The 27,953-nt window shown below is 37.6% G+C and overlaps 1 protein-coding gene across 7 annotated transcripts in view; it reads left to right on the top strand.

Moving 5' to 3' along the window:
- The window catches only part of HACE1 (HECT domain and ankyrin repeat containing E3 ubiquitin protein ligase 1), a 110,714-nt gene that overhangs the window by 63,488 nt on the left and 19,273 nt on the right, over positions 1-27,953 (top strand). For all 7 annotated transcript variants that reach the window (XM_058566562.1, XM_058566559.1, XM_058566560.1 and 4 more), the window contains 8 exons: positions 946-1,280; positions 1,785-1,853; positions 2,103-2,190; positions 16,906-17,017; positions 17,112-17,209; positions 17,393-17,480; positions 21,822-21,971; positions 22,482-22,678. In XM_058566562.1, the coding sequence (XP_058422545.1) occupies positions 946-1,280; positions 1,785-1,853; positions 2,103-2,190; positions 16,906-17,017; positions 17,112-17,209; positions 17,393-17,480; positions 21,822-21,971; positions 22,482-22,678 (1,137 nt within the window). The remainder of the gene's footprint in view (positions 1-945; positions 1,281-1,784; positions 1,854-2,102; positions 2,191-16,905; positions 17,018-17,111; positions 17,210-17,392; positions 17,481-21,821; positions 21,972-22,481; positions 22,679-27,953) is intronic.

The following is a 27,953-nucleotide window of genomic DNA, read 5'->3' on the forward strand; positions in this document are numbered from 1 at the left end:
TGAAGTGGAGCATGCAAATTCAACCACTACGCTGGCCCTGAGCTCTCATTTTTTTTAATTGAAAAAAACCATAATTGAAAATTGTTGACACTTAATTACATTAATATAGTAATGGTTAGGGAGATTGTATATATAAAAGTAATGTATGCTTTTATTTTATTTATTTATTTATTTTTTTGTGAGGGAGATCAGCCCTGAGCTAACATCCAATACCAGTCCTCCTCTTTTTGCTGGGGCAGATTGGCCCTGGGCTAACATCCATGCCCATTTTCCTCTACTTTATATGGGATGCTGCCACAGCATGGCTTGACAAGTGGTGCTTCGGTGCACGCTGGGGATCCGAACTTGCGAACCCTGGGCCGCCGAAGCGGAACGTGCGTACTTAACTGCTCTGCCACCGGGCCGGCCCCTAATGTATGCTTTTAAAACTAAATATTTGAAAATTTTTAAAAGAAGAAAGATTGCGGGGCCGGCCCGGTGGCGCAAGCGGTTGGGTGCGCGCGCTCCGCTGCGGCGGCCCGGGGTTCGCTGGTTCGGATCCCGGGCGCGCACCGACGCACTGCTTGGTAAGCCATGCTGTGGCGGCGTCCCATATAAAGTGGAGGAAGATGGGCACCGATGTTAGCCCAGGGCCGTCTTCCTCAGCAAAAAAAAAAAAAGAGGAGGATTGGCGGATGTTAGCTCAGGGCTGATCTCCTCACAAAAAAAAAAAAAAAAAAAAAAAAAAAAAAAAAAAGAAGAAAGATTGCTTGTAATGGAAATTGTCATTTATATGACATTCATATGTTTTTGTTACTTACCTTTAGACATTGTTGTCACATAAACTTGGGAAAACAGAAGTATCTAGAGTTCATCTTCTCTTTTATAATGTGTCGTTGGCCTTGTGGGTTTTTTATCCTGGAGTTGAAGAATGATGTTTAAAAAACACTTTTCTTTTTCTCTTAGCCTCTGGAATTGCTTTGGCACTCATTAGATGAGTGGCTAGTTTTAATAGCTACAGAATTGATGAAAAGCAAAAAGGACTCGACAGATATCACTTCTATTTTACTGAAACAGAAAGGCCAAGATCAAGATGGTGCTTCCATTCCTCCATTTGAGCCTCCAGGACCTGGGAGCTATGAAAATCTATCCACTGGCACAGGGGAATCTAAGCCAGATGCTCTTGGAGGGAAACAGGAAGCTGGTACAGACTGTCAGGATGTTATTTCTATGACAGCTAACCGGCTAAGTGCTGTCATTCAGGCTTTTTACATGTGCTGTTCTTGTCAGATGCCTCCAGGGTAAGAAGGTTTCTGCTTATTATTTCCTTCTCTGATAGATGAAGAAAAGCTATGATTTTTTTGTAATTTCAGTAACAACAAATAATAATTTGTTGATTTTAGGTTCTATCCTGATCTTGTTTTAGGATATTCATTGTACTAATCTAGAATTAGTACAAAATATTTGAGTTCTAAGCATTTTATAAGTTAGTAATGTATAGAATGGTGAAGGTCACTTGTATAGGATCACTTAACTATTCAAAATGTGTAGAGCAGAGATGTTTAAAATTTCAAGGTTCTTAAAAAGTCACTTGTTTATATCGTCTGTTGATGAAAAGTTACTATATATATTTTTACATCTTATAAATTGACTAGACATGCCTCAGTTTCCTAAATTTATAAAGATGATCCAAACCCAAATTCTTTTTTTTGCCTAGAAGCCAGTACATTTCAATACGTAGTTATCAATTTGGTATATCACCAGCTTCTGTCTATATGTTCTGATTGTTTTTTTACCTCCCATAGAATGACTTCACCCCGTTTCATTGAATTTGTCTGCAAACACGATGAAGTTTTAAAATGCTTTGTTAACAGGTAAGGCTTTCTCAGGTTCATAAACTGCCCTTGTAACCTTTTCTTTCTTTACTTAACAGTTTTCATGTCAGCAGAAAAGATGTTACTTCTGTTACTATTAAAAAAATGCGCAATGACAAATGAAAGTATGTTAGGTGTGGATTAATAAGTGTTTTTCTTCTGTTTCAATGTCTGTATATCTGAATTTGCATTTCACTTAATGCTACTCATCTTTTTTGTCCATTTAAACAAAATGTATTTTTCTTTTAGAAATCCCAAAATTATATTTGACCACTTTCACTTCCTTCTTGAATGTCCTGAGTTGATGTCAAGATTCATGCATATCATAAAAGCACAGGTAGAAATTTCTCTTAATCTTGTTTTTAGTCTGTCTAATGAAAATTAATGTTTTCAATTTAATACTCAAATTAAATAATTAGTGAAGTAATTATTATACTTGAGCCCTCCTGCTATAAGAAGAGTGAAATTACTTCATTCTTTAGTATTTGGAGTTACATTAACATGTTACTTCAGTATGAGGAGTGATTTTTCTTCTTGAAGAAGTATATATTGAGTGCCTACTACGTACAAAGGCTTTTCAAAGACAGTGGAACACATTGCCACATTTCCTGAAATGAGTTTTCTGGAACACTAGTCCTATAAGGCTGATGGTCCTTTGAAAAAGAATTTTATTCCCAAATACATTTGGGAAGCGTAACATGTGCCCTGTTGGAGATTTATAAAGCATATCAGTAGCTCGTTAAAGGCTTTGAGAACTCCCTTGGTAAAAATAGTGATTTAACTTTGTTAATCCTCCAAACTTATTTGACCTGAGAACCTTTCCCCCACTAGAGTTCATTCCACATATCTCATGTTTTGTGAAACATGTTAGGGAAAAGCTTGTTTTGCTGCTTACCAGCTGTGTGACTTTGTGCGCACTTCCAACATCGTTGAGCCTAAGATTCTTCGTCTATAAAATAGAGATAATGACACCAACATGATAAAACTATTGTGAAGAATAAGTTTTAAATAGTGACTGATATATATGTTTTATGATTGGTAGTTGTTTTGGAGATAGAAAGCATATGTCCTTTCTCCAAGAGGATCTTAATTCAATCTAGCAGGAGATATAATGAATGTCCCTATGCAATAGTAATTACAATATTACCTGGTTCTTTAGGAGTTGGGGAGGAAGAGCTTACTTCTGGCTGCTGTAGTCAAGGGAAATTCCAAAGAGGAGGTGGATTTTAAGCTGGACCTTGAAAAACATGCAAAATTTTGTTGGGAGTAAATGGGGAAGATGAGCATTCTAGCCAAGATATGGGCCAGAGCATGTAGATGGAAAAGTGTATAAAGGTACAGTGGTTGAAGCAGAAATTTTGTGTAGGTGAGGAATGAGATACAATTCTGCAAAGGTAGATTTGACTCATACTATATTAAGCCTTGATTGCCAGATTGAAGAATCTTCTTTGTTGCTAGGCTGTCAGGAGCCACTGATAACTTTGCTTCAGCAGAATGACATGATCCTGGCAAAGTTTTAGAAAATAATTTATCAGAAATGTAGGATAAACCAGAGGCTATGGTTTGGTTAGTAGTCGTAAGATAAATACTACGGGTATTTTTAAATGTCTTTAGGGACACTGACTCTTTCAGAAGTTAAAGAAAGCTAAGAACTAATTCCTATAAAATTATACACATGTATATAACTATCTTTTGACATGTGTTTAATAATGATAATGTAAAAGAGAAAGTAGTAATAATAACTTACGTTTATTGAATGCTGACTTTAGGTCAGGTACCATACATTTGCTTTACATGGATTATTTTATTTTTGTAACAATTGTGAGATGAGTACTCTTCTACTGAAGCTGAAGAAGTTAAGTAACTTAAGTCATTTAGCTACTAAGTAGGAGAACCAGAATTTAAAAGTCTGTTTGGTTCTTAAGTTCATTTGTGACTCCATTCTAGAGCAAATGAGATTATAGATGAAAGAAATGTTTAGTTTTTGAAAGAGATAGTTTGCAATTTTTAATACTGTCTCTACTTTTCACTTCCTTTTCCCTCTTCCCTTCCTGAACAATGCAATCAAAAGGTACCTGCATTAGTTCTCCACCTTTTTGACCCACAGAGGGCATTTTGTTGCATGACCAGGGTGAGGAAGGTGTCCACATGCATAGTAGTGGCCCAGGGTGGGGTTTTGGAGCTTAGGCGTGGTAAGGGGGTATCTGTGTAGAAGAGGGGCTCAGCATGGAGTGTGTGAGCAGCATATGGAGGATGTCCAGTCTGGAGAGTGGTAACAGTTGCTCAGACTAGTTTGGCAGAGCCTGAGTGGGGTGGATGGCATCCATGCAGTGAAGCGTCCATGTCAAAAACTGGTTATATACAAGGTGAGGTCGTTGATCAAATAAGAATGTATAGTAAAGATAATAGGAGCCTAGTTTCTCACTGTCAGAGAAAGGAGTTACAAAATGGAGGAACATAGAGTGAACTAGTGCTGTTGGAGAGGAATTGGAGAAATCGGTGTGCACTTACAGTTTTCAGCGTAGATAGATAGACATAGCAAGCCTGGCACCTAGTTCTTGGTCTCTAAATACCATTCTCAATGAACCAGGGCTTATTGGAGAAATGGCTAATTTCAGGTCTGGGTCAGGGAAAGTACAAGATGAGCTTGGAACATCTTATTGTGCAAGAAAGTTGTTCAAAGAAGGGTGGGATTATGTCAAAATGACTCCGAACCAGCTTGAATGCACTCCACTGGCCAAATCTGGATCAATTTGAATATAAAGATAAACAATGATGGAAAAATATTACAAATAATATCGGAACTCTATGAGTCTATACTGGAAAAATTAATGAATAAATGGAAAATTTGATGAGAGATGGGATATTTTTACAGTCTCAAAGTGTCTCCCCATAGCACACTTACTGATTACAAAGATTAAAAAGAAACTTTACAGTGGAGAAGCTTGGTGGTGATCAAAGCAGACATATCAGTGTGCCAGCTGGTAGGATGCACTGAGAAGAATATGGCATCGCCTCTTTGATATTCCTGCCAAAGATGCATACCCTGAATGTAATCGTGAGAAAACGTCAGACTAACTCCAATTGAGGGACATTCTACAAAATAACCGGCCTGCTATCTTTAAAAGTAGCAAGGTCATGAAAATTAGGAAAACGCTGAAGAACTGTACCAGAGTGAAAGAGCCGGGACAACTAAATGCAATTCATGACTCATTATGCTGTAAAGGACATTATTAGGAAACTGGCAAAACTTGAAATGAATCTGAGGATTAGATATTGTACTATATCAGTGTTAATTTCCTGATTTTGATGGGGTTATCTGGTTACGTAGGAGCATTCTCTTATTTGTAGGAAATACACACTGAAGTATTTAGGGGTGACTGGACGTCATGTTGGCAACTTGCTCTCACATCAGGAAAAAAATACTTGGTACCCTACTGTACTTAGAAATTTTCTGTAACTTGGAGGCTGTACCAAAAAACCCCTAAAAAACAGTAAAAACAAAAACAACTACCTCTGCTAAGGGATTGACTTCTTGTTCTGTTGGTGGTTTTCAGGTGACCTATAGTTAAAGGGAGAGACATTTTGTATTGCTGTACAAATGCTATTAAGAGGAACCTCTGTAATCAGTCATGTTTTGTGAATTATTTTATGGAAATGCAGGTACTCAGAAAGGTTACATACAAACATGCGCCCTTTGCCTTTGAAGGTGTATATATATTTGTGTCATCTTACAGGTATCTTATTATTATATGTATTTGATCTCACAGATACCTTATTAACTTTTGAAGGGTAGCATTTTGTACCTTTAATATTCCATTTGAATTACTTAAAAAAAAATTGCTGTTTTCTTTTATTTCTTGGTTCACGTTTTATAGATAAAGGATATAGTTTAACATTTAACATCTTATAATGGCATGTAAGTTTACTGTTAAATACTTATTCACAATAATTTTAACGTTGTTGCAAGTGATAATAAGAACAACACCTATTTATTGAGCGTTCTGGGTGTTGAGTATTTCTGCAAGTTGCTTAACCTCTTGGTGCTGCATTTTTCTCCTCTGTGAAATGGGGAGAATAAGAGTCCCTTTTTCTCAGTGTTGTGAGGATTACATGTGAAAATGCATGTGAAGTGCTTAAAACAGTACGTGGCTAATAGGTGCTTTAATAAGCGTTAGCTAATTATGATTATAATTACGAGTATTATGTTGTGTATTTGCATTATTTCATTTAATCCTCACAATTAGCCCTTGAAGTAGGTATTATTTTCCCTACTTTACAGGTGGGAAAACTAAAGTTCTGAGAGGATTAGTAATTTCCCTAAGATCACAAACGTAGTAGTGACAGAGCCAGGATTTCAAACCATGTTTATCAACCGTCAAAGCCCATACTTAAATACATTGCTTCCGTGTAATGTTTTTTTCTCTCTTCTTTCATCAAAGTTTTAGAAATAATCATTAAAATTTCGAGTACTTTACATTCTAGCCTGTTTATTAAAAATAAAATATTCAATTTATATGCCCAGTAATGAGTATAATATAACAACAGTGCTTTGTTTAAAATGTGAAAGACTACTAGAAGTATGGACAAAATTATACATTTGTTAAATTATACATTTAACTTTTAAAAAGAGAACATTTACTCTTTTCTTACTGAAAGAGCAGATATTAAAAGGCAGAAGTTAATCTCTCACCAGTTACCCTTTATTAAGAATTAATAAAAAGTGATGTTTAAGTCTCTAATACTTTAGTTTAGCTCAGATGAAGAAGTTTACTGGTGTCCTAAAAACTACCTGAAAGATAACCTGTTTGTGGTGTTGGATATTGATCTTACTTATCTCTTGAAACTCTTGGCTTTTGTGGTATTACACTACTGTGGTTCTCCTTTGACTTTTTTAGCTTTGTGTATCATTTGCTAAGCAAATTCTCAATTCTGACCTGTGATCATAAACTTCTCCATTCTTGGTCTTGTTCTCTATATCTTTAATCTCTTGAACAAGGGACCTTGCCTTGTCTCCAACTTCAACTTTGTTCGTGGCTCTATTTCCACTGTCTCAGCTGCAGCACATTTGAGTATTTATTTCCAAGCCCTTAGTAGTTACACCCCAAATAACCTTAAATTCAAAATATATAAAACCTCATTCATTATCTTTCCACCAGTGCCTTCTAGGAGTGAGGGGGTAGATTGTGAGGGGAGGGTTTTTCTGTTAAGTTCTGTGCCTAGAGATCTTCTCTTACTGTTCGTCTTTATTCAAAGGAGCGATGTCTTTTGGTTTTATTTTATTGTTCCTCTTTCCTACCATGACCTGGACCTTATCACTCAATACCTATTATTTCAACTGCTGCCTGGATGGTCTCCCTTTATGTTGGTACTACTCTCATTTTAATTACTGCATTCATGTTATTCCTCTGACAAAATTTACACAGTGGCCTCTGTATCTTTTACTTGATTCTCAGGATCCATAATTATGTCCTCAATTTACTTATACAAACTTATTTCCTTCAACATGTGTTAGGGATAGGACTCTGGTTATGCCTGTGCCTTCACTTCATCTTCCAGGGAGACACAGTGTCTCCTGCTGTGCTTTTTCTTTGTCTCCCTTAGCCTTTTGTGCTCTCTTTCCTCCCTGCTTGAGCAAGTCCTACCCGTCTTTAAGTCCTAGTTCAAACCATGACCTCATGAAGGCTTTGTACCTCACGCCTCTGCACTAACTCTAAATTCTTAGTGCACTATAGTCTGTACTTCACTGTTTAGAACTTGATATTATATATGTATTGTATTCTTCTATGTTAGTCTAATCTCTTTAACTGTATTAAACAGTTTTTAACAATGAAATTGAGATTTTTACAGCTCTTACGTTACCTGCAGTGTTGGCACATACTAGGTACTCAGTAATACTTACTGACTAAATCATAAAAATTACAGATCGGGCCGGCCTGGTGGTGTAATGGTTAAGTTCGCACACTCCGCTTCAGTGGCCTGGAATTCACAGGTTCAGATCCCGGGCGGGAACCTACGCACTGCTTATCAAGCCATGCTGTGGCAGGCGTCCCACATATAAAGTAGAGGAAGATGGGCATGGATGTTAGACCAAGCCAATCTTCCTCAGCAAAAAAGAGGAGGATTGGCAACAGATGTTAGCTCAGGGCTAATCTTCCTCACCAAAAAAAAAAAAAATCACTTACAGTTTGCATATCTGGCACATGAACAAAAGATAGAGACTTTCTTTATTGTTCAAGAGATCTTATTCTTAAATTTTTAGGGTGGAGGAAGGGGAGAAAAAAAAGGGGAACAAATTCCTTTCTAGTTGCTGCTTATATTCTGTTGTGTCTCAGTCTCAGCCTATCAGTAACCAGTGTTGTGGCTCGACTGGCCATTGTGGTTCTTATTATGATTGCAAGATGCCCTTTAGCAGTAACCGTCAGGAAACTTTGAAGAAATAAAGGTTTATTACTTACAGGACCTGGAAATTACACAGCACACCTGGGGCCACACAGCAAGGTAGAGAGAGAGAGCGAGAGCGGGCCTGGGGCTCTGCCTTTATTGGGGTCGAAGATGAGGCCTAGGGTTTTGCGGGCTCACTCTTTATTGGTGAACTTAAAACATAAGAGCGGGAATTTAAGGTGCTGGAAGAGAAAAAACAAGTGGCCCAAGTGGTCGGTTATTGAAATCAACCAAGATCTCTGAAAAAAAGCAGCCTCAATGCGGGAAGGTGGCCCAGCTCTTTATTTCATCAGTGGCTGGCAGTGTGTTTATTCGAGATAGCCATCTTTGAAGTGGATGCCTCTTTGTAGTGGATGCCTCGGCAGTCAAAGTTTAAGTCAGGCACTTGCATTACAAAAAAGAAAAAAAAAAACCTGTTAGGGTACAATCCATCTTGTGATGCCAAGGCATCAGAGCCAATGGTGAGGACATTAACTGCCTGGGGAGCTAATAAGCTAAAAGTCAGGGGTAGGGCACATTGTAACCCAGAAAGTACACATCTAAATAGAATTATAGTAGCAAATCCTGTAATAATTATACAAGCAATATTCTCCGAAATCCAGTCTGTAGCCATTGTTCCAAACTTGAAACATCCAGCTGTGAAAATAGGTCAGTTCAGTTAAACACTTGTATCTCATTTCAGGAGGCAGTCTTGCAGTTGGGCTCCCAAAGTTAGGCCTATATTGTGTGAGAAATCAGATATTTAATAAGAGGCATTTCAGTGGAAACACAAAGGTTAGTGGTTGGAGCGAATTATAAACCCAATCTGAGTCCCGAGGGCAGCCAGTTTAGATGCCCAAAGCGTCTTTGCAGTTTGAATGTCTCTGATTATGTCATTGGGTGTTCAAGTGAACTTTCTGAGTGGCCCACACAGCAACAGGCATGAAGATTGTCTATATATGAACTGTTGTGATTTCTCTGAAGTTTATATCAAGTTGTCGAATTTTAGCTTGCATGGCTTTGGGAAAAGGGCACTTCTAGTTCTCAATGATTTCAAGTCAGAAGGGTGGGAGAAAAATTGGAAATGTTAGTTTGGAGAGTTGTAGCCAAACGTTGGAGGAAGCTAGAAGAATTCAGGAACCAGTCCAGTTTGTAGTTCGAAAACAGAACTTCAAAGACACTTAACAGCGCTAGAATGTGATATCCACAAAGGTATATTACTGAAACATAATTTCTTCTCTCTATAATCACCCCCATTTCTATCAGAGATAATCAAAACAAGAGTAATTTGTTTGTAAAATAAGTCTAGTCTCATTAAACTTGGCCTGGTTATTTACATAAGTGCAGCAAGAAGAGTGATTGACCATATAGACTCTTTTAGGTCTGCTTTGCTGGAACTTTTCCTAAGGAATCTCAGATTGAACTTTTAAAAGCCTCTCAAGGCTAGGAAGCCAAGCCGAGGACTTGACATCAGACTTCACCTGCAATACCTATAGATTTGGGTGAATTCTCCTTTTCTCAAGGTTCCCAAAATAGCCTGAGGTTCCTGGACCCGTCAGGAAGTTACCTTCCTTACTCACCTGGTAAGGCTGCCCTGAACCCTGTAAGCAAGGTACCAAGCCACTTTTTCCAAGGGGCTTTATTGGCTCCATAAAGTCAACCTCAGTTCCTTAAAGCTGTCTGGTCAGATCTGAGTCTCTCTCACATATGACATTTCAGTAATATAACTAATGTTTCTAGTTGTGTCCTGTTAGAAAAAGAACAGATTTTTATTAAACTTATGCAAGTAGCTATATTACCATGAAAATATAGGAATATTCACTGAGAGTTTCCAAATTCTGGAGGGATCAGTTAGGGAGAAAAAAGTAATTGCTTCATCTTTGTTCACAAAGGTGTACTTTACGAAATTGGTGTAAGTCATAGCTAGCTTAAGAGAAAAAGTTTCTTTAACTCGGGAAAACAAAAGATTAAAGAACCAGCAATGTTTCAAACGAAAGTCATAAAAAAATTATAATCATCCTCATCAGTTCATTCAATCCTATGTAATTAATTCTTGATCTTAACTTTGGTTAGCAGTTTTATGAATCCAGTTTTTCCTTAGAGTTCTGTAAATTCTTAGTTCAGTGGTATGATCTGAAAGTTATCAGAAACCCGTACTTGTCAGAGTCCTTTCCATGAATCTCCTTAAAGATGAAGCACTTCTGCAAAAGCATCGGAGTAAAATAATAACTGTGTGTAAATGACGAAAGACTTAAAAATGCCCGTGTTTAAAGATGTGGTGACAGTTCATTATAATGCAGTTGACAAGGAAATTTGATTATTTCTGTGAGACACATTTTAAGATGATAACTGGAATCATGACTGATAATTCATATCAGATTTTTAGGAATTTCCTATAATTTCTGGAACACTTATGTTAACAACGACTATCCCTACAAGGATATCCATAAGGAAGATTTAGCATTATTTCTTATTTGACAGTGCTTCTCATGTAATTTAACATATCAAATAAGCCTAATTAGTTTAATGTCGGCTTTTTTTTGTGAGGAAGATTGGCCCTGAGCTAACATCCACTGGCAATCTTCCTCTTTTTTTTTTGCTTGAGGAAGACGAGCCCTGAGCTAACATCCGTGCCAGCCTTCCTCTGCTTTGTATGTGGGATGCCACCACAGCAGGGCTGATGAGTGGAGTAGGTCTGCGCCTGGGATCCGAACCCACGAACCTGGGCCGCCAAAGCGGAGTGCGCGAAACTTGAACCACTCGGTCACGGGGCCGGCCCCCTAATGTCTCTTTTTTTATAAGGAGAGAGAGCAAATCTTTTGAGATATTCTAGGAGGCCTTTGGAAAATCCCAAAGTTACTTCCAGGTCAGAAAGTCTTCATTTGGGAGGAAGATGGGAACGGATGTTAGCCCAGGGCCGATCTTCCTCAGCAAAAAGAGGAGGATTGGCAACAGATGTTAGCTCAGGGCTAATCTTCCTCACCCACACAAAAAAGAGACTTCATTTGGAATTTGATTTTGGGAAGTTTGTCAAAACTATCGAAAGGTTTTGGACACTTGACTAAATAGGATCACAGATCGTTATGAAACAATGCTTAATTATCTACTTAACCAAGGTAACAAAAGATTTTAAAGGCAAATACATAGTTATAAGCAAAACTTAGCTCTTTTAATATTGAGAAGACTCTGTTTTCTTAAGTAATCAAAGACCTGATTAAGACAACATGAAGCACAGGAAATTATTTTGATGAAACATGAAATCTTTACTTTCTGGCCAAATTACTTAAAAGATAAAGAAAAACCTTTCATAATCTCATTTCAGGAGCAGACCAGTACTCCAAGAAAATTTTGTCCGTTTATCAAATGAGTGAAAATTACTATTCTTTTCTAAAAGAAAAGCATACTATTGATATTAAAGCTTATTTTTTAAAAAAACCTTGTAATAATTTAATTTTAGCCAAATTGACCATACAAGGTAAAATTCTTCTTTCTTCCCAACTTTCTATATCATTTTATCATTTATTTTCCTCTTCTCCATTCTGAAACAACCAGTTTTACTTTAGGACAAATTTATTTTCTTTTCCTTTAACAAAAATGCATCTCCGTACTTCATACCTCTCTTAGCCAAAAACACATCCTACTTTCCTTGCATACAGAGATGTTTCCATTATTATTTCTAGTAGGTTTAATTACATGTATTAATTAGAATTTTTAACCCTTAATTTCTAGTGAAAATAAGCAATTATGAACTGTCTGTTACACCATCATTCTTTAGATTGGCAAATTTATGAATACATTTCATAATTTCTAGAAACATACATTTCCTTATAGCATGATTTTTCATTGCGGCACAAGACATATTTACTAACAGACCCAGACATCTTTAGTTTCTTTGTAACAAGAGGGCAAAAGTAGATAGACTTGTTTAGCAATTAATGTTTCAGTATTTTATCTTATTTGGAAATGATCTAGACAGTCAGTGGATTCTCATCATTTCGTTTAATTTAGCAAAATTCTAAGGGTGGAAGTTACCAAAGATTTGGGAAGCTATTTTAAGTAGACATACCATAACACACAATTATTACTGAAAAGGTCACCTAAGAACTCTTAAATCCCACTTACTTCTTTCAAAATCACTTGCTATTAACAAATATGTTTCGAGTACCCATGAAAACTTCATTAGACAGTAGAAAAAGTCAGCCATCATCCCAAGCTACTTTTCTTGCTGACACATTTTGTAATAGAGATAACATGAATTTATTGACTAGTAAACCCAGGTAGTTGTTTATCTGCATTATATTTAATGATAACTCTGAAGACATACCTACTTTAATTAAGCCAAAGTTAAACTAGCTTTTATTTACCAAAGATTATCCCAGATTACGTGAACTTGAAAAACATTTGGGTTAGTTTCTATATTTCTGAGTTTTAGAAATACTTAATTCATAAGTGCCTATTTTTAAGCCAATTAAATAAAGCTCTTTTACAAATTAACTTTGGCAATACCATCCGGAGGTAGAGAGAAAAAAAATCACAAATACATAACATACCTCCATAAACATGAAGATAGGCACGGAGATCCTCTAGCTTTTTTTAAAATATTGTTTTATTTTTTATTGATGTCATAGTGGTTTATAACATTGTGAAATGTCAGTTGTACATTATTATTTGTTAGTCACCGTATAAATGTGCCCCTTCACCCCTTGTGCCCCACCCCCCACCGCATTCCCCCCATAACCACCAAACTGTTCTCTCTGTCCGTGTGTTAGTTTATCTTCCACATATGAGGGAAATCATACGGTGTTTGTCTTTCTCTGTCTGGCTTATTTCGCTTAACATAATACCCTCCAGGTCCATCCGTGTTGTTGCAAATGGGACGATTTTGTCTTTTTTTATGGTTGAGTAATATTCCATTGTATATATATATACACCACATCTTCTTTATCCAATCATCTGTTGATGGATGCTTGGGTTGCTTCCACTTCTTGGCTATAGTGAATAATGCTGCAATGAACATAGCAGTGCATAAGCTTCTTTGGATTGTTGATTTCAAGTTCTTTGGATAAACACCCAGTAGTGGGGTAGCTGGATCATTAAGTATTTCTATTTTTAATTTTGGAGGAATCTCCATACTGTTTTCCATAGAGACTACACCAGTTTGCATTCCCACCAGCAGTGAATGAGGGTTCCCTTTTCTTCACAACCTCTCCAGCATTTGTTATTTTTTGTCTCGGTGGTTATAGCCGTTCTCACGGGTGTTAGGTGATATCTTAGTGTAGTTTTGATTTGCATTTCCCTGATGATTAGTGACGTTGAACATCTTTTCCTGTGCCTGTTGGCCATCTGTATATCTTCCTTGGAAAAACGTCTGTTCATATCCTCTGCACATTTTTTGATCAGGTTGTTTGTTTTTTTGTTGTTCAGTTGTGTGAGTTCTTTATATATTATGGAGATTAACCCCTTGTTGGATATATGATTTGCAAATATTTTCTCCTAATTGGTGGGTTGGACCCTCTAGCTTTTGTTCCAGAATCTTAGCCACGAATCAGGTACAACAATATAAAACTCACTAGTTTATAAACAACAGTTGAATTCAAACTGACAGACAGAACAAGTTAAGGTTACTCGCTTCAATGGCTAAAGCTTTTTACTAATATTTGTGGAGAAAACTTTTAAGATTTGTATTTGTCCTTGACAAATAAATCTTAAGGAGGCTGTGGACTAGATTTCCGGTAAGAGAGCTTTTTTTTTTTCATAGCATTTTGTATTTTAAAAGGCTTCCCCCCCCCCCCCCCCACCCACCCCTCTTTTTTCCTTCAGTCTCAGGTGATTGTGAGCGGAGTTTTAGTTACCTCCTGGGGTGTTTACATTTCAAACACATGGTAAGATTTACATCTTCAAGGGGCAGAGAAAGAATGTAAATTCTCTCCTAGAAGTTTTAGTATCTTTTGGATGGTTTCGGCAGTCTCAATAAAATGTCAAAATGTTGTAGTGCTGCCCTGTAATTAGGGGCAGCGCCCTGTGAAAATAATTCTCTAGACTCCAGGTCAAATGGGGCCTCTTCAGGGTGGGAAATGAAGAAGAGGTCATTGGGTTACTGTTGTCATGGAAATGATAAACCCATTGTTCCATGCCAATTTTGTGCAGTAGGAGATGGTTTTCATCTTAATGTTTTCCATTGACTGTGAGCCTTAGCAGTGATCACTGTGATGGAAGGATGGGCACGGCACCAGGCAATAAATATCCAAGTGAGGAGAGAAAGGGCCCTGGAGTGAACATCAGTGGCTCTAGGGGCCTTTGTCTTTCCCTCTTCCTCCTCACTAGAGGCCTCGATAACCCTGTCAGCTTTTCCCTTGGTGGCAGGGGCACCTTGTGAGGTGTGCCTCTGGTCCCTTTCAGGGGAAAGCCAAGGGGATATCTGTGGTATCTCAGAGGATCCGTGGTATCTTGGAGGAAATGAGCATAGAGCTCGGATGGATCTTATGAAAGTCATGGGTTTTAGAGATACTGGCCAGTTGATGCATTTTAGCAGCCATGAGTAACAATTCAGAGCCCGTTCCAGGCAAATTAGAAAACTCATAATAGCCAATTAGTTCCCCTCTCTCCTTCCTGTTGCGTAAAATCTTTAAGAAAGGTTTGAATTTCATTTAAGGTATAGTTTTTGATTTCAGTTTCTACTTGTTGTTTTTATCCTATTACCTTAATCTTAGGTGTTGTTACCAGAAAATTTTGGATGACATCACTGTGAGCCCTCTTCGTAGGTGGCTGCTTTCTTTTCCAGGGTATCCCAAGAGACCTCTCTGGGATTGGGGTCTGCCTCTACTAGCCCAATATGTAGCTTCCATGGGGTTTTGCATTTATCAGGGACTTGGTGTACCTCCTCAGGGTTCTTAGAAGGTGCTGGCACCAGATGTTCAGGACATTTATATTTGTCCATTGACTTTTTAGCAGCATCATGCCAGAGATTGGACACATAACATCTCATCAGGTCAGGGGACGAACAGTGTGACTGTAGTGAGTGAAGTGGTGACGCAGAGACTGTGGGCCTCTGTTCTATTTTACCTCTCGCGGTGCCATTGGGTTCTGGTTGCAAGGCTATTTTGCTATTCTGGGTTGAATTATTATGGCAGCCATGACCTTTTGGGTTGGATACTGCAGGCAACACAGAACAGAGGCAATATGTGAAAGCACAGAGCAGCGTGTCAGACCCCCAGCAAGTGGTGCTCCTTTCCCAGATGGTGTTAGCCACCTGGGTTAGGTAGTTAGTAAGCAAGTTGCAGGTAAAGAGCACTCCCTTCAGTTGATTGCAGGGGCAATCGTGCAGTCACTCTGACTATGCCAATTTTTATATGTCCGTCTCAACCTCTCTATAACTGGTGTTGTGGCTAGACCAGGCCTTGTGGTTCTTATTATGATTGCAAGACGCCCTTCAGCAGTAACCATCAGGAAACTTTGAAAAAAATGAAAGTTTATTACTTACAGAACCTGGAAATTACACAGCACACCTGGGGCCACGTAGCAAGGTCATGGGTAGAGAGAGAGCACGTGGGCCAGGGGTTCTGCTTTTATTGGGGTTGAGGGTGGAGGCCTAGGGTTTTGTGGGTTCACTCTTTATTGGTAAATTTAAAACATAAGAGTGGGAATTTAAAGCACAGGAAGAGAAAAAACAAGTGGCCCAAATGGTCAGTTATTGAAATCAACCAAGATCTCTCAAAAAAAGGAGCCTTGGAGGTGGGAGGTGGCCTGGCTCTTTATCTAGTCGTGTGGCTGGTAATGTGTTTATTCTAGATAGTTGCCTTTGAAGTGGATGCCTCTTTGTAGAGGATGTCTCAGCAATCAAATCTTAAGTCAGGCACTTGCATTACAAAAAGAAAAAAAAACAACTGTCAGGGTTTACACTACACATTCAAAGGACAGACATAAGAATAAAGTTGTGAGCCAGCCCTGATGGCCTAGTGGTTAAAGTTTGACGCTCACCACTTCGGCAGCCCGGGTTCACTTCCTGGTTGTGGAACCACACCACCTGCCTGTCAGTTGCCATGCTGTGGCAGCGGCTCACATAGAACTAGAACAACTTAGAACTAGCACATATAACCATGCACTGGGGCTTCGGGGAGAAAAAAAAAAAGAGGAAGATTGGCAGGAGATGTTAGTTCAGGGCGAATCTTTCCCTGTAAAAAAAAAAAAGCCTCTGGTCTCTTTAAGCAAAAAAGTAAAGTTAGGTGTAAAAAGATTATTTTTGTGAAAAATTAAATGGAATGTGCAACATAATTTTTCTGGATTTGGGAATTCATTCTTTTAAGCCTTGTTGAGTATAAAACAAATTGAGAGTAATGTGTTCAATTACATATCTGATATTAAATCTGATATAACCTAATTGATCAAATTTTTCTGTTGAAAATGTAGGGAGTTTTAAAAAAACACACTGTCTAGGTAGTCAGTATTTCAGCTAAGATCTGCCTTTTTGTGAATAGTTATTGAAATGTCAGAACATTATCTAGAACTGTTTATTATAAATAAGAGTCTAAGAATAATTATTTGTAGAAAGGGCCTTTAGCATGCTAGTTAAATAAATCTGATAGGTGGCTGAAGTACTGCTAACATATTTTATTGTTATCTGTTGGGGTAGCCATTTAAAGATCGCTGTGAATGGTTCTATGAACATTTGCATTCAGGACAACCAGACTCAGACATGGTGCACAGGCCAGTGAATGAAAATGATATCCTGCTGGTTCACAGAGGTATGTTTAACAGAGAAACTGATGTGTATGTGAGGCACAAAATACTAGTTATTGTAAATTTTAATATATAAATTAACCAATGCTACATATTTAGATTCTATTTTTAGGAGTAGCTGTGAAGTTGTGTCAAAAGCCAATTGTGCGAAGCTAAAGCAAGGAATTGCTGTACGGTTCCATGGAGAAGAAGGCATGGTGGGTATAAAAATAAGTGCTGTTAAGATAACTGTAAATAAAAGATTGAAATGCACTTGAATAAAGTTTAATATTTAATTGATAATGGAAGAAATTTAATATGATTTTAATTTTATCATTATTTAGAAAAAAAACTTCTCTATACATTTCTTTTGATACTTAATTTTATTTTCTTGAACTCAGGGTCAAGGTGTTGTGCGTGAGTGGTTTGATATTCTGTCTAATGAGATAGTCAATCCTGATTATGCATTGTTTACCCAGTCAGCTGATGGTAAGTTGTACAGTCTAGATGACTTTTTCTGTGACTTGTCACATTTTCAGACTATTTCAGTGCATTTTATCCTTTGATTTCCATAGTAGCCCTGTGAGCCAGCTGGGGTATTTCCATTTTATGGAAGAAAAAATTGAAATTCAGAGTTTTTGTTTAGTTAAATATAGTTGATGAGTGGTAGGGTCATGAATGGAACCTGACTCAATCTAGCATTCTTTCCTCTAACCAGTTGCTTGTCTCAGGGACTAGTGCTGGCCCCAAGGAAGTTTTCATCGGCACTTTGTAAAATAAAACTAAATTTAATCAATATAAGGATTGTCCTTTGGTCTACTTTTTTTGAGTTAAAATTTCCTTTTGTGAGATATTGCTAATAGATGGATTAAAAAAAATTCTAGTCCTTTTTTGGAAAAATTAAAATTTGCTAACCCTATTTGAATTTTCAAGTCTTAAAATTTATTGGTCATATAAAACAAAGTCTGGAAATCATGATGTTAAATCTTAACTTATAATCTATTTATATATAGTAACTTAGTTTTCAGTTCTTTTAAAAAATCAGCAACTGGCAACTAAAAGCTCTTATTTAACCAAATAACACAGATAAAAAACTCTGTTGAAATGGTGCTTGCGACCTGCAGAATTGTGATTTGATATTGTAGGCTAAATAGATGGTCACCACCTCATTTGTGTAAGGTATACTTGAGAGTTCTCTAACTTAATAACGACTTATATCCAAGTGAAGGTGGGATTTCAGTTTTTAAGTGCTTTGCACAGTTGCTGTTTCTTCCTGAAGATCTTTTCTTTTCCAGTGTTTAGATTCTTTTTATAAGCAGAGAGTGCTCATCAGTTGTAGCTTCTGGTTGCATCCAAACAAACCAGCAGTGGGCCAGCCCCGTGGCTTAGTGGTTAAGTGCGTGCGCTCCGCTGCTGGCGGCCCAGGTTCGCATCCCGGGTGTGCACCGACGCACTGCTTCGCCGGCCATGCTGAGGCCGTGTCCCACATACAGCAACTAGAAGGATGTGCTATGACATACAACTATCTACTGGGGCTTTAGGGAATAAAAAGGAGGAGGGTTGGCAATAGATATTAGCTCAGAGCCGGTCTTCCTCAGCAAAAAGAGGAGGATTAGCATGGATGTTAGCTCAGGGCTGATCTTCCTCACACACACACAAAAAAACAAGAAAAGCCAAACAAACCATCAGCAAATCTCCACTGAATAAGAAGGATGACTCTAAGGGAGGCATGCGGGGGTGGGCTGCAGTGATGCTAGGGAGCTGCAGGTATTCTATGTGATGAACTGCTCTGGCATATTTGAACTTATTTAGGAATATGGGACTGCCTGCTTTAACTCTGTAACCTCTGATTATTTGCTCTGAGGTGAATTTGGTGTCTTTGTGATTTTATGACATGTTTGAGGAGGTGCTCAGGTATTTAGGCCTAATCCTTAAAGCAAGATTTAGCATTAGAGCATTATATTTTAGATTTATTTCTTTTCTTTATAGTCCCTTATTCTGAGTCTATTTAGTTTCACACCTGAAAAACACATTTGCTGTGGAATCGTTAATCGACATGCTTCCCTATACTACAAATTTATAGCAGAGCGTGTTGTTGAAGCACATAGACCATAAACACTGTGGTTTGTCCTTTTTATAAAATTAAAATTAAAAACTACTGAGTATGAGAAATGTTTAGCTAGACCTAATGTCTATAATAATCTCTTTAAAACCTGCTTTCTAATCAAATTAAGATTCCTCCTCCCCAATCTATAGTGATATTCAAATTTGAGAAATTGTATATGGTGGCTCAGCTTTTATGTCCTGTTTGGGAGTTACTTTCCCAGAGGTTTTATAATTTTATTTATTTATTTTTCCCCCAGAGCCCCAGTAGATAGTTGTATGTCATAGTTGCACATCCTTCTAGTTGCTGTATGTGGGATGCGGCCTCAGCATGGCCAGAGAAGCAGTGCGTTGGTGCGTGCCCTGAATGCGAACCTGGGCCGCCAGCAGCGGAGCGCGTGCACTTAACCGCTAAGCCACAGGGCTGGCCCTTCAAATTAAGATTCTTACTGTAGAGAAGTGGTGTAGTATAGTGGCTAGGAGTTTGGCCTTTGGTGTTACACTGGGTGTGAATCCTGGCTCTGCTCCTCTTTATGCTATGATCATGGGCCAGTAAATTTAACCTTTCTGGATCTGTGTCCTCATTTGAAAATAGCGATAATCTGTGTTTGGTAATGTAGTGAGAAATCAATTAGCTGATGTGTAAAAATGCTTATTAGCCCAGTGCCTGGCACACGGAAAGCAGAAATAAATATTAGATGCTATTATTTTTATTCTGTGAAATGAGTATTTTCTTGTACAATAGGATTTTTCTGAGGTGACGAAAATAGCTGGGAGTGTTACAGTTACATTTATTTTGAACTTAAAGTATAACATAAACTTTATCTTCTGTTTTAACTAGTTTTCAAGTTAAAAACTACTATTCCTTTTCTGAAGATTTTTTCCCCATTTGTTTCCTTTTTTTTCTTTTGATTTCTCCTCATCTATTCTTTTTAATAACCCAGATTTCTCAGAAAGTACTTAGAGAGGAATTATATACAGACCTAGGGGAGGAAAGTTGAGTCATCAGAAATCTTTGCTGGTTCATCAGTAACCCTAGGCACTCAACTATTTTAATAGGTAAAAATATTTGTGATTATTCTCAGAATTTTATATTTTTGCCATTATGGTTATGTTTGTCTTTGTGTGTGTGTGAGAGGAAGATTAGCCCTGAGCTAACAGCCGATGCTAATCCTCCTCTTTTTGCTGAGGGAGATTGGCCCCTGGGCTAACATCTGTGCCCATCTTCCTCTACTTTATATGGGGCACAACCACAGCATGGCTTCACAAGCGGTACATTGGTCCACGCCCGGGCTCCAAACCTGTGAACCCCAGGCCGCCGAAGCGGAGCACGTGAACTTAACCACTGCGCCACCGGGCTGGCCCCTATGTTTGTCTTTGAAGTCTTTCTTCATCTCACAGAACTTTGCTTTGACTTTTAATACCCAGTCTTACATCATGACTGGGAGTGATGCTCAAAGGATACTCAACAGTGAATGGCTAGCTTCATGTGGCCCTTTTGAGTCATTCAGCCATAAGCTTCCAGATTTGTTTGTTTTATCTAAGTCAATTGGTCACAGCAGTTTAGTCCGGTGCCAACACTGGTAAAGACCAATGAAGCATAAAGTGCATTATTGTCAAAATATGTGTACTAAATGACCAAACATTTGACTTTCCAATACTTGTCCACTTTTCCTTTATTTTTCTTTGATGCTATTTCATTAGTTTTATCAGTTATTCTTTCTTTTACCCCAGGTGCCTAGAAGAGTAGTAATAGCATGCACTCCGTAAATATTTGTTGAATGAGTGAGAGAATTTGTAATTCGAGTTAGTGATGATCACAGAAAAATAGGGAAAAAGAGTTATTTAAAGTTGAGATCTTGGTATTAGGTTTTTCCATTTTTTTTTTTACTGTGGTAAAACATACATAACAAGAGATTTACCATTTTAGCCATTTTAAAGTGTACAGTTCAGTGGCATTAAGTACATTCACGTTGTATTGTAACCATCACCACTATCTATTTCCAGATGTTTTTCATGTACGTGGAATTATTCCATTGCACTAGATTTTGACAGTAATCGATAACTATTGCCCTTGCCATTTTTACTTTTACCTCAGTGGTACTTATTTAAACTTAATTATTTGTCATGAGGAAGAATTGGTTGACTTGTAGACTTAGGTAATTTTCTGATAATTGTTGAAAGGCATCAAGTTCATTGAGTAGGTCTATCACTTTAGAACAGTTGTAGATTTAAAATTTTTAGTTATTCTCTTTAGTGCTCTATTTCTTCAGGAGCAGAAAGTAGTGAATACGTGCTGCACTGTATAGATGAGTGAGACAATGTCTGCCCTAATTCAAGGCCTAGTAGTTATTTCCACACTGCCTAGGAAAACTTGTGTCTGTGTGTGTGTGTGTGTGTGTGTGTATGTGTGTGTATTGTCTTAATAAATTATTTCCAGCATCTCTGTGACACATCATCTAACTACTTTCAGTTAAAAGTATTCTAAAATTTTCTCTCTGCACAGAGACTTACTCTGATAAGTATGTGTGAATTATTGATTATCTTTTGTACTTTCATTTCCACTGCCTGTTACATATTCCACAGAGGACATTTCTGTTGAAGTTTATTCATAGTGTAAACTTAACCTTGCTGGAGTCGTATGTGAGCTAATTTGTCTGCCTTGAAATGACCTCTTTTCTGCATTTATAGTCTTAAAAATAAATTATTTTGTATTTATTTTAATAGGAACAACTTTTCAGCCTAATAGCAACTCCTATGTAAATCCTGATCACTTGAACTACTTCCGGTTTGCTGGACAGATCTTGGGATTAGCTTTGAACCATAGGCAGCTGGTCAACATTTACTTCACGAGATCCTTCTACAAGCACATTCTTGGTATGGCTCTATTGTCATTTCCATAGGCATTTATTTGAAGTATTTTTCTTATAGTCTTTAGGGAAAACCAAGTAGATAAGTGGTGGCATTTTGGATGAGGTAATTTTTATTTTGTTTGGAGACTATCTGTGTAGGTAAGGCCTTTGGGGGCCTGAGGGAGAGAAAAAATAGTCTACTTTTTGCTAAAATTTTTTTTCATTTTAGTGTGTGTAAATTTATGCTAAGAATGCATTTTAATATGAATATGCTTAAGAGAATTGGCACTTTTTGAAGTTTATAATAATTTCCCGAATAGCTATTTCAAAGAAAGATTACATTGTAAAAGTTGGGAAGAAAGCTTACATTAACAGACTTCCAAATGCAGGAATTAGCATCCATTTAAATCATGCTGTGAATTGGATTAATTTGCAGTTTTACCAAAGTATCTGTAGAGGGCAGTATTTTACCATTAAACAGATAAGGAAAGGCAGAAACATTTAGAATATAACTGCTGTATGTTTGCATTTTTAGGTATTCCTGTAAATTACCAAGATGTGGCATCCATTGATCCAGAATATGCCAAAAATTTGCAGTGGATTTTAGATAATGATATTAGTGATCTGGGTCTAGAACTGACTTTTTCTGTTGAGACTGATGTGTTTGGAGCAATGGAAGAGGTGCCTTTGAAACCTGGGGGTGGAAGTATTCTTGTGACACAAAATAACAAAGTGAGTATTCGGTTTTTAAGTTAGCCATTGTTTGTAACTTAGCCCTGATAGTTTGCTAATTACTCTAAAATCTCCTGGCACTATCTAGGAAAACTTGTACTGTTAGAGTTATGTAACATTTTATAACAAATAAAATATTTAAATTAACTAAACCATCAAATATCAAATGTTGAATTAGAATAGATCATTTCAATATTGTGTTAGATATGCTGAGACTGGTCCTGACACAGCCTAGAGAACAATTCAGTTGATTGTATAAATTAGGCATCTGCATGTTGAAAAATTCAATTAGAAATATAAGTTTACATCATGATCATATTCGTACTTTTTCATGTTTTATAATAATCACCATGTAAATTATATATATAAATAATCACTATTTCATGTTTTAGCCAGTCCTGGTGGTCTAGTGGATAAGATTCAGTGCTCTTACCACTGCAGCCTGGGTTTGTTTCTCAGTCAGGGAACCACACTACCTGTCTGTTGGTTGTCATACTGTGGTGGCTGCATGTTACTATGATGCTGAAGGCTATGCCACCAGTATTCAAATACCAGCAAGGTCACCCACGGTGGACAGATTTCAGTGGAACTTCCAGACTAAGACAGGCTAGGAAGAAGGACCTGGCCACCCACTTCTGAAAAAAATTGTCCGTGAAAACTCAATGAATAGAAGCAGAGTATTGTCTGATACAGCGCCAGAAGGTGAGAGGATGGCCCAGAAAGACCAGACAGGATTCCACTCTGCTGTACACACGGTCGCTAGGAGTCAGAATTGACTTGATGGCACTAAGAAACAAAATTTCATGTTTTAAAAGTACAATGTTGGGGCCGGCCCGGTGGCGCAAGCGGTTAAGTGCGCGCGCTCCGCTGCGGCGGCCCGGGGTTCGCTGGTTCGGATCCCAGGCACGCACCGACGCACTGCTTGGCAAGCCATGCTGTGGCGGCGTCCCATATAAAGTGGAGGAAGATGGGCACAGATGTTAGCCCAGGGCCGTCTTCCTCAGCAAAAAAAGAGGAGGATTGGCAGATGTTAGCACAGGGCTGATCTCCTCACCAAAAAAAAAAAAAAAAAAAAAAAAGTACAATGTTAAGAGTTCCAATAGAGAAAAGAAGAAATCACAGTGTTTGAACTTTGTACATGCTTTTGGGATCCAGTAAATCTGTTAGACTTCTGAACATGATTTTTTTAACTTTGTAACTTGATTATTTTTATTATTATATTTCCTATTTGTACATATTTTTTTCCCCAGTTTTATTGAGAAATAATTGACATACATCTGTACATATTATTTTTAAATCTGGGCATATGTTTTAAATTTCACTGTTGAAAATCATGGTACTTTAATATACAATACCGTTTTATTTTACATTTTGATATATTATGTAGGAAATTGGGAGTCAGAAAATCTGGTGTTGGAATTCTAGTTCTGTCATTTACCAGTAGCAACTTCTGGTTAAACAAGACTAAAACCTTTTTCCTTTCCTTTAGTTAGATTATAATTCCAAGACAGCTTCAGAATCAACTAACTATAAAAGATAATGTCAATTGAAGCATTTTGTAGACTAGAGATTTAGTAAAATGTAGATTTTTTTTAAAAAGGCTGAAAGACTTGGCCACATTTTAACTTCTTTGAGCCTCAGTTTTCTGTTCTGTAAAATTGGGATAATACCTCCCATTTGGAATTGTTACTAGCATTTTGTAAATGAAAAACAATACAAAAGTTAATTATTAGATAGTTTTCTATAAAAATAGGCTCTTCCTCTTAGTTTTAGATATATACAGGGAATTGGAGACCAAATTAAGCTACATAATTTTACTTTTTGAAACTCAAATCCTATAAATATTAAAAAACATGAAGTTTAATTTTTGGAAATAAACTCAGGAGCTGAGGTTTTGTACGTTTATACTTAGAAATTTTTTAGTCTACGCTCTCATTTTACACATGAGGACACTGAAGCCTAAAGAGTTAATGGTAAAGCTGGGGCCAAAACCCAGATCTCTTAGTTTCAAGTCTAATGTTCTTCATACTGTTGGCAAAATTAATCATGTTGAGGAAGATCTTGATTTTTAATATGAGTCATGTTAAGCTCTAGAAGATTAAAGTAGTAAAATGTTTAAATTAATTTTAAAAATCTGTATGAGCTTGCCAGTGAATGAAAATATTTTAAGAAATCTGCTAATTATTAGATTGTCTACCTGGTAGTGCATTTATTATTTTATTTTACACTAGAGACCTACTCCCAATTATGGGTAATGAAGTCATAAAATCTTTATTATAAGCAAGTGATTGCTTTTCACCAGAGAACCTCAAACATGATTCCTATCTGTGAATACTCTATCGGTGAGTGGATTTGTCACTCCTCTCAGATATACTTCATATGATGAAGTAGAAAGACCCATTAATTGCATGATAGATAGTTGTATTTATACTTGTATCTCCCAACAGCCTCCCTCCCCCATGACAGGATTGTTCTTAGATTTTTTGAATACACATTTTATTTTTTTGCATTTGTATCTTTTATTGAAATCTAGAAAGAAGGAAGATATTGAATACATAATAACAAATCAGTATATACTCATATCAAAGGTATACCCTTCATTGTGAGTCTAGTCTGAGGCTAGAATACTATCGTAATATTAAAGAGCTTGAAACTTTTGTTTGTTGAGTTTAATACTTTTTTATTTATTTATTTTTTTTGGTGAAGAAGATTGGCCCTGAGCTAACATCTGCCAGTCCTCCTCTTTTTTGCTGAGGAAGACTGGTCCTGGGCTAACATCCATGCCCATCTTCCTCCACTTTATATGGGATGCCGCCACAGCATGGCTTGCCAAGCAGTGCATTGGTGCACGCCCGGGATCCAAACTGGCGAACCCCAGGCTGCCGCAGCGGAGCACGCGCACTTAACCGCTTGCGCCACCGGGCCGGCCCCGAGTTTACTATATTTTTATTTAACTATATTAACTAATTGGTTGATTACAATAGGCTAACTTTTTTTAATGATTAGCTTGGGTAATGGAGGTAAAAGCAGGATCTCAATCACCAATATGTTAATTCTTCTCAGCTTTCATTTTTCTGATATAAATATTTCTCACAATAAGTTGAGCCTCTTCATTTTCTGTTACCAGTAAGAGTCAAGTATAATTGCATCTCAAATTGTTGATGCTTAAACATTTTCAGTAAGCAACCTGATTAATTTTAAAAAATTAAAAATCTTTAGAAACATACCTGCATTTTAAATTGATCACTTGCTTTTAAATCGTTAAAGTATCCAATTTATAAATAAAATTTTCAAACCATGTTCTTTAGAAATATTATTTTTTAACATACATTTCTTTCGTGAAGTTTTCTGTTAGTTTACCGTCAGCCTTTTACTTACTGTATAGGTTTAAAGTTATAATTGTCACCTTTGGAGTTCAGCTTCAAAATTTGTGAGCATATTGAAACTTGAAATGACTTGCAAAGCTTGTTAGTAAGAGAAAGTCTATGTAGGCTGGTTCCACTTGGGGGAGTCATTTATTCCTAAGTTTTATTGAAAGACTAGTAGTTATAGAATGAAACCAAATAGATGAAAATACCTTTGTTTGAAAAGCAGTACATTGAATAAGTACAAGTAATGTAGGCAGAAGAATATGTATCACTTCCACATTTGAAATATAATACTCTTTTAAATTTAATTTTGTTTCTGGCAATGATTTGTTTTAAAATCTAGAGAAAAAAAAACCTTGGCTTCAGTTTTGAAAATGGCTGAAATTACCAGGAGCTGAAGATTTACATTTAAATAGTATTTTTATCTTTTAAAAAAAAGTTTTGCTTTCTCTTTTCGTAAAGAAATTTACTCTTTTTTGTTTGTTTGTTTTTTGTGAGGAAGATCAGCCCTGAGCTAACATCTGCCAATCCTCCTCTTTTTGCTGAGGAAGACTGGCCCTGGGCTAACACTCATGCCCATCTTCCTCCACTTTATATGGGACGCTGCCACAGCATGGCTTGCCAAGCAGTGTGTCAATGAGCGTCCAGAATCTGAACCAGTGAACCCTGGGCCGCTGCAGTGGAGTGCGCGCACTTAACTGCTTGCGCCGCCGGGCCGGCCCCAAGAAATTTACTCTTTTATTTTATTTATTTATTTATTTTTTTGTGAGGAAGATCAGCCCTGAGCTGACATCCATGCCAATCCTCCTCTTTTTGCTGAGGAAGACTGGCCCTGGGCTAACATCTGTGCCTATCATCCTCCACTTTCTATGGGACACCGCCACAGCATGGCCTGACAAGTGGTGCATTGGTGCGCGACCGGGATCTGAACCCACGCCGCCAGCAGCGGAACGCGCACACTTAACTGCTGCGCCACGGGGGTCAGCCCCTCACTTTCACTTTTTAATTCTTAACCAAAAGCTGAAATCCTAGAACCATAAAATATTGAGTTACAAATGACATTTTTTGCTTAGATCTTCAGCTCTTAGAACTGAAGAGTAAGCTAAATGTGTTTTAAATGTTAACACTTAAAATACTAATCATAAAGTTCATTCAGGCTGGGAGGGAGAAAAATGGGTGTGGGATGGGACAGGATATGAGGGAATGGAGGAGGTGGCATGGAAGTTGAACTATAGAAGAGAAGCATTAAGTGGTCAGATAGGAGTAAAGAAGGGGAGAAGGAAATGTTCTGGGCTTACAGGAAGGCACAGAGGTGACAGAGCATGATGTGTTTGGAGAACCGCGTGTAGATCAGAGTTGTAGATCTTAGGTTAGATTGCAAAGTAAGTGAGTAGAAAAAGATGAGGTGAGGGAGGTAGACAGGGGCCAAAATCTGGAAGACTTTGCATCCGCAATTAGGAATTTGAAAATTATTCTGAAGGCTGTGGAGATGATTGCACATGTTATTGAGGAGAGTGACGTGATTGGATTTCTGTTTTATTTTTAAAAAAAACAAAAACCAACTTAGCTTGGAATGTGAAGAATGGATTGAAATGGGGCGATACTGGAGTCGGGGCAACCTGATAGATGGTTGTGGCGTTGGTCTTGGGAGCATGTGTGAGGCATTTTGTAACACAGTGGCTGTGAGGATAGAGAAAATGAGATAGCTTTTGAGGATGTAGAATTTATAGAACATGGCAATTAATTGTTTGGGAAGGTGAGAAAGCAGGACTCCAGGGTGACTGCCACTTATGTGGATTGGGTCCAGGAATGACTGGTGGTGTTGCCGTCCTCCTCTTCATCAACCTCACTACCATCAGTTCTGGTTTCTAGTGATGACAATAGCTACTGCCTTTGAGTACTTTGTG

This window comes from Diceros bicornis, chromosome 23 (genome assembly GCF_020826845.1).
Source record: "Diceros bicornis minor isolate mBicDic1 chromosome 23, mDicBic1.mat.cur, whole genome shotgun sequence".
Taxonomy (NCBI): Eukaryota; Metazoa; Chordata; class Mammalia; order Perissodactyla; family Rhinocerotidae; genus Diceros; species Diceros bicornis.